Source organism: Lepidochelys kempii, chromosome 4, assembly GCF_965140265.1.
Source record: "Lepidochelys kempii isolate rLepKem1 chromosome 4, rLepKem1.hap2, whole genome shotgun sequence".
NCBI classification, from domain to species: Eukaryota; Metazoa; Chordata; order Testudines; family Cheloniidae; genus Lepidochelys; species Lepidochelys kempii.
Window position 1 is genome coordinate 54,038,514 of NC_133259.1, and position 23,356 is coordinate 54,061,869.

General features: G+C 41.0%; 1 protein-coding gene across 3 annotated transcripts in view; it reads left to right on the top strand.

Moving 5' to 3' along the window:
* Positions 1-13,719, top strand: part of SMAD1 (SMAD family member 1) — a 75,627-nt gene extending 61,908 nt beyond the window's left edge. For all 3 annotated transcript variants that reach the window (XM_073341274.1, XM_073341273.1, XM_073341275.1), the window contains 3 exons: positions 3,123-3,344; positions 8,081-8,337; positions 12,390-13,719. In XM_073341274.1, the coding sequence (XP_073197375.1) occupies positions 3,123-3,344; positions 8,081-8,337; positions 12,390-12,533 (623 nt within the window). In that variant the 3' untranslated portion in view covers positions 12,534-13,719. The remainder of the gene's footprint in view (positions 1-3,122; positions 3,345-8,080; positions 8,338-12,389) is intronic.
* Positions 13,720-23,356: the final 9,637 nt, after the last annotated feature.

Here is a 23,356-nt window from a genome sequence, read left to right on the forward strand (position 1 = left end):
CTAACCACCATGGTATTGCACTGGCTTAGCTCTGATGTCTAGAGAAGAGCATGACACTGAATTGCCAACACTCCTTCCTGCAGCACCTTGGGTTTTTCCTGGGAGCTTGGAGTAGGAATGTTTCCTTTCCCATGTAAGTAGTGACCTGGCATGACCCTCCTTAGCTCGTGAGATTGCAGCGTGAGGTGGTATTGTTGCAGGGAAGATGTGTTAAATTCTTTTCATTTTGTTTTACATCGTATGGCACAGACAACTTTTTACACGCGGCTTTTTAAACACATTGCAAATATAAACTGCTGAGTAAAGGATTTAGTGCATTCAGCACATGGTGAGAAATAGCCCCCTCTGAGAACACTTAGCTCACAGTGCCGTGCATCCAGCCAGGAGAGAGAGTAGCAAGTTGAACGCTGTGCCAGAATGATTATAAAGATTACAAGCATATGAACACTTCAGCTATTGTTTAATTTCATTTGAGTTTTGTTGTTAAGCTTAAAATGTCTGGGCTCACAAATATATCTGCTCTTCTAATATAATTTATATCGGTGCCGTGTTCGCTTATTTTCCTCCTTCAGAGTGAGCTTGCATTTGATCAGCACCATCTTTGGCATTGTCCATTGTTTTGCTGATCTATACACGACTGCGTACTGGCCTCTGCAGCTGATGAAGGCCCAAAGTGCATTTATCAGTGTTTATACCTAACTCTGCAGACTTCTGCACATTTTTTCCCCTTGTAAATATGCTCTATCTGTGCTGGGGGATTTTTGCATCACATCTGAGACCCATAACAACCAGAGGGAATGGCTTGCGTTTTTCTTTTCATCTTAAAAGAGCTTTCTACTTTGTTTTTTTAAATCTTTTTTTCTTGCTAGTAAGTTGAATAGTCTCTTTTAATTCACTGTTTCTTGAGTGAGGGAAAAAGACATTTATTTCTTTGCTTATGCTTATATCGTCTGCTCATTCTTTGAGCCCCTGTCTGTTTGCTGTGCCTATCCAGTGTCTAATTGCCCTCCTAAAAGGTCTGCTGTGGTTGTATAAAAACAGTTGTTTCAATAAACTTTTATGTTAAACATTTTAGTTGCAAATGTTTAGAAGCATGTTCTTTATGGAGATTTGTTAGTCTTAAGAGATTTGACTTAACAAGCTGCATCCTGTCACTGAAGCTGGGTAATTTCCATTGTTGGCCCATGCTGGGAATGGAGAGACAAAACGCACCTGCTCTGCATGACTTAAAGCAAACGTAAGGAAGTTAGTATGAAATCTGTGTGAGAGAGATATGATTCATTCTGTAAGAATGGCCAGCTGGCAAGATTTCTTCCTGAGTTTGAGAACTGGGGCAAAGCGGTAGCTTTGGTAGTTACTGGCAACTTAATTTGAAAGCAAAGTGTAGTAACCCCTTACTAATAATTAAAGGCTTCTTTTATTTACAATGATTTGAAAAGGCTTAACAATACTGTGGCTTTACAAAAGTTAAACCCCTTTTCATGAGCATTTCCCAGCATATTCTTGGTCAGCAATGGACATCACACTCGAAAAACCCTGCACCAAGATTTTTGTCTCACACCGTTTTCGTCGCTGACGTTGCGTAGGCTACATACTTTCCTACTATTTATGTCAGCTAGATAATCACGTTTTAAATTTTTTAAATTCTGCTCATGTCCCTTTTAATCAGAAAAAAAATCAGTGTATGAGAAACATTTTCCTAAGCAAAGGAAAGTATAGAATGTTGGTCCTAAAGTTAATGTTGGCATTGAGAATGCGCTGAAAGGAGAAACAAATTCCTGCAACGTCATTGTCATTTTTGCACTTCGACTTGCATTTAGAGCTGTGATCTGCAGAGCAGCTATCTCAGATTCCTAAACTGTGTACTAAGCACAGAAATAGTCATCCTCTTCACTTTAAAACCCTCACACATAAAACAGCCACATCCTATCTCCTCTTCAACCTCTTTTATTCCTATAAACCTCCTATATTCCGCTTCCTGTGTATAATGTAATCTCATAGCCTTGTAAATTCCCGATTCCATATTATTTTTAAATTGTTGCATAATTATGGTCCAAAATCTAAGCTTTCATTTATTTTTTCTTTTTAGAAAAGCCTCCTAGCCTTCTGATTGTGGGGGGGAAAAAATCTTCAGAATCTAAACTGAAGCAGTACTGTCTGCTTGAGTTTGCAAAGAGTATGAAACAAATGCTCTGAGATGTGAAATTTGTTTATGCATCTCATTAGGGTGTTAACCCTGAAATCTAGCTACTACATGCACGTTGACTATTTCATTGCTGATCACTTTAATAGAACCGTCAACTGTAATGTACATATTTTTTGTTGTTGGATGTAGTGGCTGATACTGGGGAAGGTCGCTGTGAACCAACCCTATGGTCTGTAGGGCAGGGAAATGAAGAATTCAAACATCCCCTTCCCAAATTTTAAAGTAATTTCTGCACTTGCCCAGTAGGTGAGTGGGGGGGGGGGGGGAGGAGATGCATTGCCTTCCCAGATACAAAAGATTAATCTGCCATCTGGATACCAAAAACCCAAGCCATGTGTCACTCCTGCCTGCATGGCCAAAATCCCAGCTGTCTCCTAGGCAGTTGTGAAAACCTCCAGTTGTTCTGACCATTTCTGCTATGTGATTTCTCATCGTTAATAAAGAATTTTGTAACGTATAATATTTTAAAAGTTGGTAGTTCTGTACAATAAACTGAGGGAGTACTTCACTGATTTGTCAACACTCAAGGTAGTGCTGATCTAGGTCATATGTTGCAAAGAATGCAGGGGTGCTTGATAGGTGTGGTAGTTGAGCCCATAACATGTTCTCTTACTTAAGTACCTGTTGCCAGCTCTGATATTTTTCCCTATGTCTGAAGTTTTGCGAGTAATTTTATCTTAACTTGTATTTGTACAGATTCTTTCTTTGGCTCTGAAAAGTGTGTTTTTGTTTTTGTTTTTTTTAATAATTAAATGATAAATGAACTCCATAGAAGATGGCACTTAATTAGCAGTTATTTATCCAGAATTTCTCTCTGTGATCTTAAGCCAAAGCCTACAGGTTGCAGATCTTTAAAGTTCAGAAACATATTAGTTGCAGTGCCATTGATTGTAACCTTTTCTTTGTTTCTTTCCAGATGTTCAGGCAGTTGCTTATGAAGAGCCAAAACACTGGTGTTCTATTGTCTACTATGAGCTGAACAATCGTGTTGGGGAAGCATTTCATGCCTCCTCCACCAGCGTATTGGTAGATGGTTTTACTGATCCTTCAAACAACAAGAACAGATTTTGCCTTGGGCTGCTCTCTAATGTTAACCGGAATTCCACCATTGAGAACACCAGGCGGCATATTGGCAAAGGTGCATTTAGTTTTTCTCTTGTTTTGCTTTCTAGCTAAACGCGGCAATCTGGGCTTCTTGCTTCAAGGACAGACTATCATATACGTATTAAAGTCATGTTCTAATGAACACTGGCAAATACATAATTTCTTTGTCAAGTCCTGTACTCTTGTAAGTTCTCACCTGTTGTATAATTGCAGGAAGCTTTCTATCTTCTTATCAGTTTTTTTGATTGTCTGCAGACTCTCATCAATTTTAATTTTAATTAGCACAACAGTTTAAGGCAGTTGCTTTCTCACACACAGCCCGGCTGTTGATGATTCTGGAAAGCTGAACTATATAACTGCAGACAGCTCTCTGAACAAAATCTTTTTTTTTTTCTTGATTAAAGATATCTAAATTGTCTGGCCCTTAAACTCCCTTAAAGGAGTATAGGCCTGCTAAAGTAATATTCCAAATACAGTTTAAAGGAGGGATTTTCAGAAGTCCAAAGGACAGTTCATGGTATTCCTGTTTCCGTGCCTTTGACAGTCTTCTCCCAAAAGAATTGATCTTTGTTTTTAATTTAGCTTCATAATAGTCCATTTTGAGGGGAATGTTGTCATGTAAATTAAATCCAGACTAACTTTATTTTAATTTTTGTGGTAGCAAATGTTGTGTTTGTACAACACCTAGCAGTGGTATTGTAAAAGTACTTTGTTCATCTTTAGGCAGGGAAAAAATTCTGAAGATTTTTTTTTTTTTCCGGAGAGAGGTCCTTGGAGCTTTGTAACCAAAAAATTGTATTTCAGGGGAAGGGTTATATTGCCTTTTTTATATTGAGGCCCTATGAAATGGGTTTAGAGGGAAAGCTGTCTTTGAATATCTTCCTATTCTTTTTTTTTTATGCTTGGAGATCAGTTTCTTACAGTGATGTTGTTCTGGATCTCACAGGAAACAGTTTTGAAACTGAGCTTGTGCCTCAGGGAGATTAGTTTTCATACAGTTTATTATTCTGAAAAGCAACCTTTAGCTAAGAAAAGCTTTTTCCATGCTAGTACCTGTGCTGCTCCCAGGTTCATACTCAGAGGTTGTGCCACTAAGTCTTGTTCCTTCTCTTTTTTTTCTCCACTCCAGAAAGTATCTATGTACTTTATATAACACTTTGTTCATTTTCCATTTAAACCTATAAAAGTAAACTTTTAAAAGCAGCCTCGTTGCAAGCAAAGTTCTACTGAAACATTAACTGTACAGATACCAGAGGTACTAACATTAACTGTACCAGATACCAGTCCTTCAAAAATTGGAAGTCAGATCCTAGTGAGGATAATAAGAAGGTGCACAAACTCTTTTACAACTTAAGTGTAAAAGTATAATAAGGCAGGCTAGGAAAGTTTTTGTCTCTTTAACAAGTTCTGACAGTAAGATATTTACATCAGAAACAGGAAGTCTGCCAAACAGGTGCCACTAAACAACTAAGGTGTTAAAGGAGCATGCAAGGAAGACGAGGCCATTGCACAGAAGCTAAGTGAATTATTTGCATTGGTCTTCACTGCACAGGATGTGGGTGAGATCTCACATCAGAATTATCCTTTTTGGGTGACACATCTGAAGTACTGTCCCACATCGATGTGTCCATAGAGAATGTTTTAGAACAAACTGATAAATTGAACTGTAATAAGTTACCAGGAGCAGATGGTATTCACCCATAGTTCTGAAGGAACTCAAATGAAATTGCAGAACTACTAACTGCAGTATGTAACCTATTGCTGGAAATAAGCCTCTCAACCAGATGACTGGAAGGTAGCGAGTGTAACACCTGTTTTTAAAAAAGGGCTCTGGAGGTGATTCTAGCAATTGCAGGCTAGTAAACCTAACTTTAGTACTGCGCAAATTGGTAGTTCAGTTATTTACTATAGTGTTATATATATATATATATATATATATATACACACAGACACAGAGATTCATAGATATTTAGGTCAGAAGGGACCATTATGATCATCTAGTCTGACCTCCTGTACAATGCAGGCCACAGAATTTCACCCACCACTCCTGCAAAAAACCTCTCACCTATTTCTGTGCTATTGAAGTCCTCAAATTGTGGTTTAAAGACTTCAAGGCGCAGAGAATCCTCCAGCAAGTGACCCGTGCCCCATGCTACAGAGGAAGGCGAAAAACCTCCAGGGCCTCTTCCAATCTGCCCTGGAGGAAAGTTCCTTCCCGACCCCAAATATGGCGATCAGCTAAACCCTGAGCATATTGGCAAGATTCATCAGCCAGATACTACAGAAAATTCTTTCCTGGGTAACTCAGATCCCACCGCATCTAATATCCCATCACAGGCCATTGGGCCTATTTACCGTGAATATTTAATTACCAAAACCATGTTGTCCCATCATACCATCTCCTCCATAAACTTATCAAGAGATAAACATGATTTGTTGGGAAAAGTCAACATGGCTTTTGTAAAGAGAAGTTATGCCTCACCAGTCTACTAGAATTCTTTGAGTGTGTCAGCAAGCATGTGGGTAAGGGTGATCAAGTTGATATAGTGTACTTGGATTTTCAGAAAGCCTTTGACAAGATCCCTCACCAAAGGCTCCTAAGAAAACTAAGTAGTTATGGCCTAACAGGAAAGGGCCTCTCATGCTGATTGAAATATGGGAAACAAAGAGTAGGAATAAAAAGTCAGTTTTACGAATGAAGAGGTAAACAGCAGGGTCCCCCAAGGATCTGTACTAGAACCTGTGCTGTTCAGCATATTCATTAATGACCTGGAAAAGGGAGAGAACAGTGATGTGGCAAAGTTTGCAAATGATGAAAAATTATTCAAGATAGTTAAATCCAAAGCTGACTGTGAAGAGTTGCAAAGGGATATCACAATACTGGGTAACTGAACAACATAATGGCACGTGACATTCTAGGTTGAGAAGTACAAAGTAATGAATGCTGGGGAGAAAAATCCCACCTACACATATACAAGGATGGGTTCTAAATTAGCTGTTGCCACTCAATAAAGAGATCTTGGAGTCACCGTGGATAATTATCTGAAAATTTCAGCTCACTGCACAGCAGCAGTCAAAAAGGCTAATGGAATGTTAGGAACTATTTAGGAAGGGATAGAAAATAAGATCGAAAATATAAGTCCACTATATAAATCCCTGGGGTGCCCATACCTTGAATATTGTGTCCAATTATAGTCACCCATCTCAAAAAGGATATAGTGGAACTGGAAAGATTCAGAAAAGGGCAACTAAGATAAGAGTATGGAATGGCTTCCCTGCGAGGAGGGACTAAAAAGATTAGGGCTGTTGAGTTTTAGAAGCGATATGACGAAGGGAGGCTATGATAGAGCTCTATAAAAACATGAATGCTGTGGAAAAAGTGAATAGAGAAGCATTTAACCTTTCCCACAATGCAAAAATCAGGGTCACCCAATGAAGTTAATAGGGAGCAGGTTTAATACAAACAAGATGAAGTACTTTTTCACACAAAGCACAATTAACCTGTGGAACTCATTGCCATGGAATGTTGTAATGGCAAAAGTATAGCTGGGTTAAAAAAAAGAGTTAAATAAGTTCACTGAGGATAGGTCTGTTGATGGCTATTAGCCAAGATGGTCAAGGATGCAACCCCAGGCTCAGGGTGACCCTAAACCTCTGATTGCCAGAAGCCAGGAGGGGGAACACAGGGAAGGATCACTCCAACTGCCCTGTTTAAGACCGTTCCCCTGAAGCTCTGTATTAGCCACTGTTGGAGACAGGATGCTGGGTGAGACTGACCATTGATCTGACCCAGTATGGCCATTCTTCTGTTTTCATGTTCTTATATAGAAACGCTATTTAAATCTCCCCCTTTGTAAGAAGAACAGATTCACAGCTTGAAGACGTGGCCACAGATTGTTTTGTTGTTAAGATGATATGGGAGTTATGTCCTCAGCAAAATTTTACATCGACCATACTATTAAATGCCATCAAGATTTTCTTTCTCGGAATTTGATTTACTTTAATTCCTTCTGTGTGTTTTTTCTGGTTTTGCTATTTCACATTGATTGTTCCAACAGTGGAGAACTTGAACCCCAAAGTTCGTAAAGTTTAAAAGCCTGTGTATAGGGTTCTGGGGGGAGAGATCTCTGGAGATTCCCCACCCCCCACCTATAGGGGGTTTGCTGTCCCCTATAGAAAATGTCGAAGGCATGGGCTCAGATCTTGAGTGGTCCATGAGAAACCATTGGATTCATGCGGCGTTAAGCTGTTCCTCTGGACGCTGCACTGTGCTCCGGCTCCCTGGAAGTGCACCTCTGTTGAAGCTATCCTAACCGAGACTCATCCTAGCTAGTACGTGCTGGAGGAGAATCCATCTTGGAGCTGTATTACTATTTTCCAAGGATTCTTTGTGCCGCTGGAAGGGGAACAATGTCTGTTCTCCCTACCCTGGGCCCAGTCAATCTTCTGTCTCCGAAATGTGAACCCATGGGATCTGAGCAGATGTTCTGGCCCTGTAAATCTGTCATCTTGCACTGTTACAATAGTTTCCTTCTGTGCAGTTTACAAGAAGTAAAACTTTAATGAACAGTTGATTTGAAAAACAAACTTCCGTGGAACCTGGAGGGACAGGTACAACAAAGCTTTACGAGAGTCCTACTAGTGAGTGAAATTTAACATTTCTCTTTAAACTGGAGAAGCACAAAAGCATCTCCGCAAAGATGTGTGCTAGACTGTGCATGTGATACGAATTAATTTGACCTCTCCATAACAAATACTTTTTCCTCTTAGGAGTTCACCTCTATTATGTTGGGGGAGAAGTGTATGCCGAATGCCTTAGTGACAGCAGTATTTTTGTTCAAAGTCGAAACTGCAACTACCACCATGGGTTCCATCCAACCACAGTTTGTAAAATTCCCAGCGGCTGCAGTTTGAAAATTTTCAACAACCAAGAGTTTGCGCAGCTTCTGGCTCAATCGGTGAACCATGGCTTTGAAACAGTGTACGAGCTTACTAAGATGTGCACTATCCGTATGAGTTTTGTAAAGGTAGGTAAGAGTTCAGTTGGGCTTGTGTTTTGTAAGCAAAAGAATATTCCCTTTTGAATCTCGTTAAATAATTCTAGTGCGAACAGTTCCATTTCATGCCTTTATATTGGAAAAGTTCCCCTATCAACAATGACATTGATTGTAAATGTGTGTTATATTTTATAAACACTTTCTCTATAAAACAAAAGCTGTATGCATGTCCTTAAACATACAAAGCTATCCGTTTGGACAAACATCGTTTTGTTGGTGTACAGAATTTTAAAATCAAAGGTACATTCCGTAGGTTCTTGGTTTCAGATTTCTCCCCATTACATTTTTTTGTAGGTTTGATAATGGCACAGTTAAGTAGTTTCCATCATGCCTAGCAACTATTCTTACTGTCTCAGTAGAATGTTACATTAGAAGAGGGGTGGGCAAACTTTTTGGCCTGAGGGCCACATCTGGACGGGGAAATTGCACGCAGGGCCATGAATGTAGGGCTAGGGCAGGGGGTTGGGGTGTGGGAGGGGGTGCAGTATGCAGGAAGGGGCTCAGGACAAGGGGTTGGGGCACAGGAGGGGTGTGGGGTGTAAAAGGGGGCTCAGGGTAGGGGATTGGGGTGCAGGAGGGATTCTGGGTTTGGGATTTGGGGTGCGGGCTCCGGCCTGGTGCCACTTACCTTGAGTGGCTCCAGGGTGGCAGCAGCATGCAGCAGGGCTAAGGCAGTCTCCCTGCCTGCCCTGGTCCCGCGCCGCTCCCAGAAGTGGCCAGCTTGTCCGGCAGTGGTTCCTGGGGGTGAGGCGAGACAGGCGGTTCCTCCCTGCCCTTGCCTGTGGGTACCACACCCAAAGCTCCCATTGGCCATGGTTCCCTGTTCCCGGCCAATGGGAGCTGTGCGGGGCGGCGCCTGCAGGCAAGGGCAGTGCACAGAACCCTCTGCCTCCCCCGCTGCCTCCTCCAGGGCCCGCAGGGACATGGTGCCAGCCGCTTCCGGGAGCGGCGCGGGGCCAGGGCAGGCAGGGAGCCTGCCTTAGCCCCGCAGCGCCACAGGGGTGGCAATCCCGTGGGCCGGATCCAAAGCCCTGATGGGCCGGATCCAGCCCATGGGCCGCAGTTTGCCCACCCCTGCATTAGAATCATAGAAATGTAGGGGTGAGAAGGGACCCTGAGAGGTCATCACTTCAACCCCCTGCACTGAGGCAGGACCAACTAAACCTAAATGTCTGTGACAGGTTCTTAAGAAACAGATTCCTCTGACTTCTTAAAAACCTCCCAAGGATGCGGATTCCACAGCTTCCCTTGGAGGACTATTCCAGTGCTTAACTACCCTTATGGTTAGAAAGTTTTTCCTAATGTCTAACCTAAATCTCCTTTGCAGCAGATTAAGCCCCTTGCTATTTGTCCTACTGTCAGGGGATGTGGAGAACAATTGATCTGTCATCTAACAGCCTTTAACATATTTGAAAATAGTTATCAGGTCCCCCTCAGTTGTCTTTACACAACACTAAACATGCACAGTTTTTTAATCTTTTCTCATTGGTCAGGTTTTCTGAATTTTTAGCATTTTTGTGGCGCTCCTCTCCATTTACCCAGTGTTTAATCCACTTCTCCAAGAGTGTTTATGAACAGAGTTGATGCACAGTGGGTCAAGTTAAAGTTTGGTAATTAACAAGCAACTTTTCCAGGCTTTGTCTTTTCCATGCCCTTCAAATAACCACATTGTATTCAGTAACAATCTCCTACTGTCTGAAGGATCAGAATTGTGAAGTGGTGGGCATTTCTTGGTCAGAATAGCTGGGACTGTCATGTAAGTGATTGGAAGATGGGTAGCTTTGTTCCCTGGGGTCTGTCTGGTGATTAGAAATTCTATAAACAAAGTGCATACCGTTCTGTTCTCAGGGTACATGTAAGGATTGTAGCAATGATGTGAGGGACAGAAGTGTGGAATCGGGGTAAAGGGATCAGTGGCGTGAGGGACAGAAATGTGGATCAGTCAAATATTTCAAGACTGCCAAATTAATTGCGCAGTATCCTAAAATGGTGGCTTAAAGGGATAAGGTGACTTCTTTGTGCACATGCCTTACGGGTTAATCTGAGGTTAATACAAAATATTTTCTTTTTACTCTTGATTCCTGTGGTCCATCCACAGCCCTTCCCAAAAAAGATAATTTACTTTATCAAACTACACAATGAACTTTGTTAGATTTCTTTCCAGATAATTAGTAAATCTTATAACTGACTCGGTTTTAGCTAAAAGAGAACCCATCGGTGCTCGACCTGTTAATTTAGGAAATATCATCAGCCCATCTAGGATATGACCAGTGCCACCTTTCTCCCCCAAAATTGTCCAGTTTAACAACACCACCTTCTTCTTGTGTACACTACTTTCTTCCATTGGCTGTTTTTATAGCTACAAGAGTGCCTGAGATGTTTTGGGAATCTTTATCTGTTTCAGTACTCCCATCCTTCCTGTGAAGAAACCTTGGCCCTAGCTGCATGGAGTAGAGTTCCCACCTTAATGTTGATCCATGATGCCTTGTTTTTATGCCTGTTAATTTGTTTGGCAGTGTATCTTCCCATCTCACTCTTTTTAGTCTTAGTACATGAGGATTCTTCAGTCTTTTTCTAGAGGCCTTATGGGATTCCAGTAGCCCTTATCTTCAATCCTTTTACCTGTACCTCTCGAGAAGTGCAAAGATACACAAACATGGTAGCCTCAATCCTGTTTGTATTTCATTGTTTTTAATCAGTTATACTTCCCTCTCCTCCAAGAGAATACTGCATCCTGCCTCCCTCCATGTCCTCTGGAAGAGGAGAGACTTGCGGGGAATCTTCAGTAGGACTAGGACTACCATGGGCAACACAAGAGCCATGGGTTTGGGAGTCAAAGAGCTTCCTTGCATTTTAATGTTAGTTCTGCAAAATGCATTGCTATATGAATCTGCTTTAGGACTCCCCTTTGAGTCAGTATAAACAGGTGTGAAAATGAATGTCACCTTGTGAAAAAATCAAAATCAATATTTGCTTTGGGATTCATAATGGGACACATGGAGCCTTTCCTCTTCTAGGTTACTATTTCCTATTCAGCCCAGGTCAGTACTGAGTGAAAGCTGAAGATGATGTTCACTGGCTGATGGACCTGAGTTTGTGGGCTTAATCCAGTTTCTAGTGCACAGATGTCCATTATTTAAAAAAAAAAAAAATATCCAGCCTCAGACTTTGCACTAATTACACCCTTGTGGCAGTCACACTAGAGAAGGCAAGGACCAAAAAGGCATGGGGGCTGAGCTGTCCACACACCCTGTTTGTTTGCCCTAGGAAAATAACCTCAGGTTGGTAACTTGGTCAACAAACCCCCCAAAGGGCCCCTAGCTCTTCCATAGGTGTTGAAAACAGTTTGACTACTAGTATATGTTGAGCCAAACTGTTTTTAATGCTATAGTATTCTAACATTCTATTATGAAAGTAGTGCACACTTTCTGCCATGGTATTAAAAATGGTTTGGCCCCACATACTCTAATAGTCAGATTGTCTGCCTGTAAGGCCAAACCATTTTTAACACCCATGTCAGAAGGTGTGCACCACTTTCATTACAGAACGCTTTCTGCCATGGTGTTCTAAAATGTTCTGGTCCCCACATGCAGTGGTACCTGAACTGTTCAGTACCAAGGTCATTGGCGAGGGGGTGGAGAGATATTGTTCATAGGTCGCTTCCCTAGTGTAGATGGAATCCAGAAGAGTGGTGTCTCAAGGGCAACATAGGGGCATACTGGCTGGGTGATATGGGGAAGCATGCATTACCATTGCCAAATTTGAAGTGAGACTTCAGTTTTCAAGTATCTGTCTGTCACCTTACCCAGATTCTCTTAAATCTGCTTTAGATTCACATGGGGAAATGTGGTAACATAACTCATGCAAAAATGGTTCCTCAACCTTGGTAACCTCCACCTGTGAGGCTAGGTTATATCTGTTGCCTTTGTACTATATAAAATGAGAGAGAAGCATTTTCCACTTCCTTGACATGGTAAAAGAAGGTAAAAGTAATAACTTTTCTATGTGATTTTTGTTTGTAGGGTTGGGGAGCCGAATATCATCGCCAAGATGTAACGAGCACTCCATGCTGGATTGAGATACACCTGCATGGTCCCCTTCAGTGGCTGGATAAAGTTCTTACTCAGATGGGCTCACCTCATAATCCTATTTCCTCTGTGTCTTAAAGGGTCCCAAGCTTCTGCAGTTTGGAAACTATTGAGCCTTGCATGTACTTGAAGGATGTATGAGTCAGACACATTTATGAACTGGCAGCAGCTGAATAAGAGCCTTGATAATACTTGACCTCTGTGACCAACTTTTGGATTCAGGGAAAAAGCGCAAAAAAAAAAAAGCCTTTAACACACTGTTGGTGTCAAAAATTTCAGTTTACATTGTACCTGTCTCTTGTAGAATTGATACATGCAAATTGTTTAGCAGGACTTTGTGTAATAGTTAGGGATGACCAAGCTAATAATCTTTTAGACAGTGTTCCCAAGGAATCTTCCTTGGCACTCTGAGGTTACCTTTCTTTTATATGTTCAGCATTCATTATGTTCTCTGGGGTTGATAGCCCATATTGATGAAGTCTGCTTTCCACAGGCTTTCTACAAAATATTTTAAAACCATTTGTCTAGTAATAGTTTGCTGTTCTCTTGAAAGAAAGAAATAATGGGGTGGGAGGTTTAATCATGGTCATGTGTAATAATCTTTATGAAATTGTGTACTGACCATACTGCTGTAAGAATAATGTTAGGTATGCTCTTTGCTAAATGTATGTACAGTGTATTTGAAAGTTTAGAATTAATTCGCTTGGACTAGAGGATTTAGGAATATTTGAGTGGGGAAAAGGGGAGGGGGAAATGGCAATTGACATGCAGAATATACTGTAAACGTAGCTTGTTAGTTTAAAGAAATGAAACAGAGGTCTGAACTTTGCTGTGCATTTCATTAATTTTTTTTATAGTGGCTTTATCTTGTTAACTCTGATTATTTTTGCCTCTTCCCTCCCCCCAAAAACAGTTTATGTAGCTGGTTAATTCATATAGTTGAGAAGAAGGCAAAATTAATCATTCCTGCGGTCCTGAGACTGCAGCTCTGTATATTTCAAGACAAATTGTACAGTCTGTTCTTGAATTATTGAGCGATTTTAGGCAGTTTACATAAAAGAAGTAAACTTTTAATTGTGTAAAAGAATTTTGTTTTGCCAAACCTAGTAACTGTTAAATGTTTGGAGGATTTAAAAACCCTGTTTGGATCTATTTCAAACTTTTTTTAAAAAAATATTTTTAATTTTTTTACTGGTTTTTGTTTTTGTTTTCTGCTAATCTTTTATATTCATTTACTCTGTAGTACTTTAAGTACTTTTATTCCAAAACTAGTGGGTCTTCTTTACTGGAAGTTTTAAATAAAACCATTGTTATTGCTTACTTTGATTAATGCCTTGTCTTGTCTATTTCTTGGCAGCTTTATAACAACCCAGAAAAAAAGATTCTCTTGGATAATACTGCTTCAAATGGAAAAAAAATTTACTCTGCGTTTTAACTTCTGATGCCGCTTGGTAGCAATGTTAAGTCAGTACTGGTGATGAGAGATTTTTGTGGGGGAGATGGATTTCTTCATTAGGTGAGAATAGAATAGATTCAGTAGAACTAATGTGCCCATATAACTTAATAGACTTCCACTGATTTCCCTTTGCCCCCCGCCCCCCTTCCCCAAGTATGGAATATCTGCAGAAACTTTATTTACCTCCAGTGAGGATGGATCAGAGATTTGGGTCTAAACTGCCACTTTTCCACCCTTTACTGGAGATGCATCCGATGAAGTGAGCTGTAGCTCACGAAAGCTTAGGCTCAAATAAATTGGTTAGTCTCTAAGGTGCCACAAGTACTCCTTTTCTTATTGGAATTAAAGTGTACCCACAGCAGCTTCTTATGCCATTCTCTGGCACAGTGGACAGCATCTGTCTTTTCTTTTTCCATTGGTTGTGAAATGCTTTAATTTTTCTTGTTTGTCCCCCAGTTGTCATTTCCCCCATACATGCTGTCACCCAAAGTCTACAAGATGCTCCAGGTGGGGGAATCACTGATAGCATCAGGCTGCCCCTGAGCTGAGTGGGAATAGAGAAGGGAAACTTGGATCAGTGGGTTGCTGCCAGAGCCTGATGTACGTTTTACTGTTCTGCTCCCTACAGTGAGCCAGAAGAAGCGGTGGGAGGAGAAATAGCTTTCCAAGATCCATATGCTTCTTTATCCACAGTAGTGGGAGCACTGGAAAGTGAAGAGCTGGATGGATCTGAGGTTATGCAGTGACCTCCTCTTGATTTCTTGTCTTTGATTCTGTTCCTGCCTTAGACTAGTCTGGTAGCCTCCTTCCCCAGGTAGACAATTGCTTTGAACTGCAAAGCCTAGGTGGCAGGATTCTGGAAAAAATGTCTGAACTAGTGGTAAATCTCCCCGGGGCAGGGAAGAAAGACACAAACCCTAGCAATCCTTGTGATCAGTTGAAGAAAAATGCACCATTGATCAGGGAGAGGAGAGCAAATAAGATGTTAAACTGTAATTAACCCTGGGGTTAGAGAATAATATTGTCAGCACTTGTATTCAGTCTCTCATCTCAATTCAAATGTGACAGCAAAGATCCAAAAAAGGGCACTGTAAAAATCTTTGGCGGCATTTGTGGGAGGGAAGTTTTCATACTAGCAGAGACAAGGGAAATACACTGATCTAGTTTTTGAAGGAGGTAGGATCTGGTGTGTGGTGAGGGGTTAATATAGTTGGGGTAGGTAGCACTGCCTATTAAGGTTGCCAAACACTTTCCATTATAAGACCCTTCTGTCAGTTGCTTATAACTTTGCCAAACTTAAACTCTTTGGACTTAAACTTTCCATTTCAGGTGTCTGCCTCATGCTAAACCTTTTTGGAAGGTCTGGCATTTTTGAGAATGAGGCTATGGAAAAATAGTTTGTTTTGCCCATGATAAAGTCTTGAGAGCTTTTCTTTGAAATGCTCTAGTGTCCCCATGCTTTGGAGCAAGGACTCAGAATTTGGCAAGGGCCTTGCTTTTGTGTCCAAGATGTTTCTTTTTGCCATCCCGGTGAAAATGTCCAAATGTTGGCCTAGTTATAAGCCTTTGAAAAATCCACAATTTGTGCATTTTCCATAGGAACTTTTTCCCCCCCTTTTTTTTTAATAAAGCAGCTAAAATTTCCAAAGTTTGTCCTCACTGACCTTGCACCATCCCCCTCACAGTTCCTGGTGCCAACTTTGTATGTGCCGTTCCTACAGAGCAGCTCCAGCCCAGGGCTATGGAACTCAGAAGGACTTTTCCTGAAATTGCTGCTCTGGGCCACGGTGGGACTGGGCACCAGAACTGAGCAGGGAGGAGCCTATCTCTCCTGTGCTTTCAGTTGCTCCACTCCCAGCTGGCAGTATGGAGGAGAAAGTGCCTGATATAAATTCAGAGGCAACAACAACAAAAAACTTGGATGGGAGAAGGAAAGGAGTAGGTGGTGAAGCTGGGACTATGGGAGAAAGAAATAATGATTCGTAGTTGGAGCAAGGGAGGCTGACTTGAAGTAGGAACCAGTGTGGGAAGGGCGGGGGAGGGGGTGAGAGCTCTGACAAGGAGTTGAGATATTGGGGCAGAACTGGGACTAGCTGGACAAAGACACTGGATAAAGAAGTTTGGGGTGGGAGAGACATTGAGATTGGGTGAGGAGCCTGGAGAAAAGGAAATTGGGACAGGGAGCACAGCAATCTTAATTCTGGCATTTCCTAACTTGAATGCTTGACTTTGTAACCTTAATTCTCTTTTACTACAGTTTTTTGTGTGTAATATATAAGAACAAAAAACAAATTGTGTAGCCTAGAGGAGGCCAGTTGGATATTTTCTTTCAGCCCCCTAAAAAAAGCAGGCCCTAGGTGTAAACCATGTCTAAATTTTTGTTTTTACTAAACTTCCTCATATCGGAGTGCTGCTATAATGAAGCTTTAACGTGTTATAAACCCAGAGCCTGATTCTCCACTCAGGTATGCCACTGTAATTCCGTTGACTAAATAGAGTTACGCTGGCATAAAACTGGTATAATAGGGTGGGGAAGAGTGAGGCCTGGATCTTACTTGTGTAAATAAGACCGAGCTGTGTTGCAAAGGCTGGGGCACAATCATTACATGGAGCTTCATAAGAGTAAGACATTGTGTAGATGGGGCCTAAAAGGTAATTCAGTTAGAATGGATACAAAATATTATTTTGCCTCTTTTTCGTTTCCTTTTTGTAGCATGTAAAAAAAGCCTGTAAGGTGGTGTGCTGAATTGTTAAAGGTGTGTGTTCTACTTGTTTTTTACATTAGAAATTAATTTCCTGTCTAGCCTGGAATCCACTGATGACTAGAGAACTAGTGAAATGATGTGGTGAGATCACAAGAATGAGAGTGAAAGCTGAGCATTGAAGACTTGAATGCGTGTTTAGTCAGATGGTTTGAAATTTTCTTTTTCACTGTGAATGCTTAACTTAAGTGAATTACTGTTTTAGAGGTTATTGAATCAATCCTTACTGGTTTAATAAAGGTTTGCAAACTAATGGTCTATATAGTCTAAGATGTCCAGAAGGTCTTCCAGGTATTTTATTTTAGGGAGATGAGAATTTGATTTTCCTGATGTTTCAGAAATTTTAAAATAAAAACAAAAAAAAACAGACTTTTGTTTTTTCCAAAAACAATTCAGGCACTTTTTATATATATAATATAAAAAATAAATAAACAATAATGGACGTAAACCTAATTCTTAAATCTGGACGCACAATTTCTGGACACATTTAAAAGGGAGTGAATGATACTGCTGAATAAGTGTGATCTTTTCACTCTTTCCAGCCCTCCAATCTCTGTGCTGAGATGTTCCCAACAGCTGCATTTGTTGAGAGGTATATTCAGTATTGCACTTGATGGTGGCCTTTGTAAGGAGAGTAATATTACAATAAGTGATGCACAGCTTGAGGACAAGGTTTTTTCCATTTGGATCAATCCAAACAAGTTTTGGAGAACTCTACAATGATCTTGGACCAAAGGGTGGTTTCACTGGGAATTCTTGACTACATTGCACCATGTAACCTTTCTAATAATCAAAAAGATACCTTTGCTAGTATTTTAATAATAATTTTACAAAATGTATAACATTTTTTCCAAATAGTTTGGGATGTCTGAGGCAGTGGGAGTGAGATTTGTCTGATGTACAATTTGATGAAGATATAAGTAACTTGGAAGGATTTTGAAACCTCCTTTGGAAAGCCTTCCTTTTGAAAATTTAAAACAGTGTTAGTGTTCCCTTATATATTTGAAACCTGTCTTCCTTCCTTCCATATTGAAGTACTGTATCAGGGTTCTTAGTCTCCTGATGTCACTGCTGTTCTATAAATTGCATTTTGAGGCCCCATCTCTTTGACTATATTGCAGTAATTCTCCAGCATGGCTATTCCTAAACTTGAATTCAGAAATGCATAAAATGTTTTCTGTTTGGAGTACAGTCTCATTCAAAGATTTTGACTGGAGCTGTTTTTGTAGGTCACAATCTTTGTGACATCGCCTTCAACTACACCTTCTCTTAGCGATTTCTGCTGCTATTTATTTGTAATTGTAGTGTATGGCAAAAACACATTGTCAAGGTTCCTCCCCCACTCTGAACTCTAGGGTACAGATGTGGGGACCTGCATGAAAAATCTCCTAAGCTTATCTTTACCAGCTTAGGTCAAAACTTCCCCAAGGTTCAAAATATTCCACCCTTTGTCCTTGGATTGGCCGCTACCACCACCAAACAAATACTGGTTACTGGGGAAGAGCTGTTTGGACGCGTCTTTCCCCCCAAAATACTTCCCAAAACCTTGCACCCCACTTCCTGGACAAGGTTTGGTAAAAAGCCTCACCAATTTGCCTAGGTGACTACAGACCCAGACCCTTGGATCTTAAGAACAATGAACAATCCTCCCAACACTTGCACCCCCCCCTTTCCTGGGAAATGTTGGATAAAAAGCCTCACCAATTTGCATAGGTGACCACAGACCCAAACCCTTGGATCTGAGAACAATGAAAAAAACATTCAGTTTTCTTACAAGAAGACTTCTAATAGAAATAGAAGTAAAGAAATCACCTCTGTAAAATCAGGATAGTAGATACCTTACAGGGTAATTAGATTCAAAACATAGAGAACCCCTCTAGGCAAAACCTTAAGTTACAAAAAAGATACACAGACAGAAATAGTTATTCTATTCAGCACAATTCTTTTCTCAGCCATTTAAAGAAATCATAATCTAACACATACCTAGCTAGATTACTTACTAAAAGTTCTAAGACTCCATTCCTGGTCTATCCCCGGCAAAGACAGCATAAAGACAGACACACAGACCCTTTGTTTCTCTCCCTCCTCCCAGCTTTTGAAAGTATCTTGTCTCCTCATTGGTCATTTTGATCAGGTGCCAGCGAGGTTACCTTTAGCTTCTTAACCCTTTACAGGTGAGAGGAGTTTTCCCCTGGCCATGAGGGATTTCAAAGGGGTTTACCCTTCCCTTTATATTTATGACACACATACAATACAGAAGGCCACTAATCTGTTTTTAGTCTGGCCTTGGTATCCTGTTTGCCAGGGCACTAAAATCAATCCTCCTTCTCCTCCTACCATGGTCATGCTTTCACAACTTCCGTTGTCTTTCTAACTGGAATGAATGTAAATCGTTTTATTCTCTATGGCTATTTCTTTTCCCATTACAGAACCGTTTATACATTTCTTCAGCTTTCCAAAGGCTTTGGACATCTCAATGTTGTGACCTTTTGTGTTATGAACCTTTCATGGTATGCATCATTCGTTTTGGTGGGGGGTTTTTTGTATTGTCATATTCCAAATCCCTGTTCACTCCTTTGCGAGTTACTAGTGTTTTCACAGTCTGATTTATTAATTACTTTCTGGTTCCTTCTGTTCAGCACACTAGCCTCTTGTTCAGCTTCTTGAGATTCATGATTCAGAACTGTGTGAACTGGCAGTCACCCTACTTTGGGTGTGTGCCTAAATATACAGTGTAACTCTTACCATCACCAGTCATGGTATAGCAATATATCTTTCACATGCATCTCACAATTCATTTTGCACACGGCTATATTGCATGTGGGGAGAGAGAAATAAGCGGGCGCTTAAGTTCAGACTCTCCCTTGCTGTGCCTTGTGCTCTACAAATCACTCAAGGCAGACTTTCTACCACATCATTCTGGGGTCACTGTCATTTTACCCTGTCTACCTCTGAACCACCTTTTCTCTACTTCATGGCTAATCCATTCCCTTGTTTTGTCCAACTCCTTCCGCACAACTCTGTTTGCCAAATGGTTTTCTCATAAGTGCTGGATAGCATATGTTCCAGTCAGACAACAAGGCTTTAAAGTGCAGTTGCCAAAAGGCAGATGACGAATTACAGATTTCCATTGGTTCTGGAAACCAACCAGATAAAGATGCAAATTTCATAGGCACCACATTTGTTGCTGCTTTACCCCGTCCAATGAAGGAGGAGGATCCCTGAAATTTTATCTTCGTTTTGCTCTGGGTTATGTACCAGCTCTCATTTTAAAGGTCATTTTCATTTTAAAGCCCTTTTTCCAGTAGTCATCATTTTATTTTCATCCAACTGAAACCACGTGAGTTGTCCGCCCATATGCACAATTTTTGTTTGTGTTCAGTGGTTTGATTCCCTGCCTGCTGCCTCCAGTTTTACAAATAAACTCTGTAGTTCCTGTGTCTTGTCTTAGACAGGTGACTTGATTGCATTTTTCCCCCCAAGTTTTTTTTTTTAATGACTGAATTAATCACTTTGAAAAGCAGCTACTACACATGTCATAGTCTCACTAGTTGCAAACAATGTTAATAATTCACTGAGAGAATACCCTTGCAGCTCCATTTGTATTACACTGAGTTTGAAGGGGCCACAGTCCTGTACAGTACTGTTCCAGTGAATGGAAAGGGGAGTGGTGTTTTCACTAAGATTTTAGTCTTGCATTTCCATCTATAGCTATTATGTTGATGAAAACACTATGGTAATATCAATAGATATTTTAACTTGTTTTTCCTATGCTGCTGGTTTTAACAAATGTTATAATTTTAATTGGGTAACTTAAATGGGCACAAGCAGAGAATTCAGATTTATGATAGCCAGTCCATCCTTTAAACTTGTGTTTATTTAAAAAGGAAAAAAGTGTGTTCTCTTTTTAAAGATAGTGTCTTGAAGGCCATCTAGAAGTTTATTTTAGAAACGGACACTTCCTATATACCAATCAGTTTCCCCTTATATGTAACCATCAAGACAGAGTTCAGGATTCTGTGTTCTCCTTACCATGGCTGTAAACCCTACCACATCTAAAGCTGTATCTACACTATAAAATTTGGTTGACTGAAGTCTTGGTGGCTTACAGCTGCCAACTTTTTATGTTGCTTGAGTACATGCACACTTGGCTGCCTGTGTCATGTTGTGTTCTCACCACGAGTGATGGCATCGACAGAGGATGTGGTGTCTCTCAGGTACAGTGTACCTTGCATTGCTGTCTGGAGCAATGCCTTGTGGGACATTTTTGCTGTTCTTTTGGGGATACCAGCAATTCACTCAAGGATTTCTGTGAACCTAGGAGTCAGTTTCCCACAGGATCATTTTCTCCATCCCATAACATTTATTCCATCACATAATTTTTTAAATTCTCACAGTTCCACATGCCACTCTTCGGTGGTTGCCATCTCTGCGGCAGAAGCATGGACACTGTATAGCTCAGCACAATGCTCATGTCTTTTGCAAATATAGGATGCCACAATTCTCCTTTATCTGCAGAACAACAATTAACACTACCAGTGGTGCAGTAATGAAGATGAGATGCCTGAGGATGATGTATGGATGAAGGAGACAGCAAATAAAAATAGGTTGTTGCAGGCATTCATGGAGAGGCATGATGGACAGGTACTTCTGGTCCTGAAAAATTAGCACTGAGTGGTGGGTTCATGTTGCAATGCAGATTTGGGATGAGGGGCCGTGGCTGCAGAACTTTGAGATGCAATAGGCCCCATTCCTGGATCTGAGTGCCAGGCTTGCCCGAACCCTCCAGCATTGGGACAACAGAATGAGAGCTGCACTGACAGTGGAAAAGTGAGGGGTAATCATGGTCTGGAAGCTTGCAATACTAGATTGCTATCAGTCAGTGGGCCATCTGTAGATTTTTTCCATTGTCCTCTACCTACGCAAGGCCATTCTGTCTGCTGTACAGAACTGTGGCTCTTGGCAATGTACAGAAAATAGCAGATGGATTTGAAGCACTGTAGTTCCTGAACTGTGGTGGGATATACAGGACACGCCCTATTCTGGCAGCACCCACCTTGCCAGTGAGTAATAAATTGAAAGGGGTGCTTCTCCCTGGTTATGCAAGTGCTAGTAGGTCACTAAGGATGCTTCACTGACACCAATGTGGGATGGTCATAGAAGGTGAGGGATGCTGTCATCTTTAAGAATGCAGGACTTTTCCAAAAGCTGCAAGCAGGGACATTCTTGCCTGACTGGCTTACTAACATTGGTGAAGTTGACATGCCAGTAATGATTTGGGGGGACATTTGCTCACCTGGCTTATGAAATCATACACTGGCCACCTTGAGAGAACCAAGGAATGACTGAACTATTGGCTGAGCAGGTGCAGGATGACTGTTGAATGTGCTTTGGAAGACTTAAAGCTTGCTGGTGATGTTTAATGCTAGATTGGATCTCAGTGAGGCAAATGTTCCTATTGTTGCTGCATGTTGAGTATTACATAATGTTTGACAAGCAAAAGGGGAAAGGCTACCAGCAGGATGGAAGGGTGAAGCGTGCCAACTGCTGCTTTTGCCCAGACACAAAGGCTATGTGGCTGAGGGAGGCCTTAAAATAACATTTGAACAGTCAGCCATAGTAGTGTTGTGTGTTTACACTAACTCTGGGTAGGATATTGACTCCCATTATTATTTTTGCGTAGGGGTAGACTATGTGACATGTCTACTCTGTGCAAACTAATCAATACATATACTCCGGTTTTCAAAAACTAAGTTTATTGTGCATAACTGAACAAGCAACAAACTTGAAGTGCAAATAAACAAGATGAAAATATTTTAGAGCACTGTCTTAGGGTAACCCATACTTATAAAGCACCAGTAAAACAAACATTTGTTTACATATTAAAATCTTCATTCATGGTAAAAACAAACAGTGCCGTGTGTTTGCTGGTGGAGCCTGCGGTAATCACAGGCCAGTATAGGTGTAGTCATGGTTCTCCTTGTGCTCCCCAGATGTGAAGTGGTAGAGGTAAAGATTTATGCCATGCTGCCATGTGTTGTTCTGGGTGATGTTGGGAGCAATGTGTGGAGTTTCCCATGGAAGGAGAGGCTGCTGTGTACAGGGTCTTTAGGCATTTAGCTCATTAATGTAGTGCAACATCTGCATTTGCAGCCTGAACAAAGCCATAATGTCCTAGTGCATTTCTCAATGAAACTTTTGGTCCCTTTGCCTCTTCTCCAGCTGGAAGTCAGTTAGTGGACACAGGTAATGCAATGTCTACACTAGCACTACATTGATGGAAATAGGTCAGCTTTAGCCCCAAGTTGTTCAGGGGAAGGTGATGCTATTTGGGGGACTCTAACCTGGGAAGCAGTGACTCTGAAAAATATTTGGGATGGGGTGTGTGTGTGTGGATAATCAACTAAACATGAGCTCTAGAGTGACTCTGGCCAAAAGGGATCCTTGGATGCATAAACCGGAATCTTGTATAGAATTAGAGAGGTTGTTACCTCTGCATTTGGTACTGGTGCATCCATTGCTGGAATACTGTGTCCAGTTCTGGTATCCACAATTCAAGAATACATTGGAGAGGGTTCAGAGAAGAGCCACAAGAATGATTAAAGGATTAGAAAATATGCCCTATTATGATAGACTGTTTAGCTTAACAAGGAACATTAAGGGGTGACTTGATTATTTAGAAA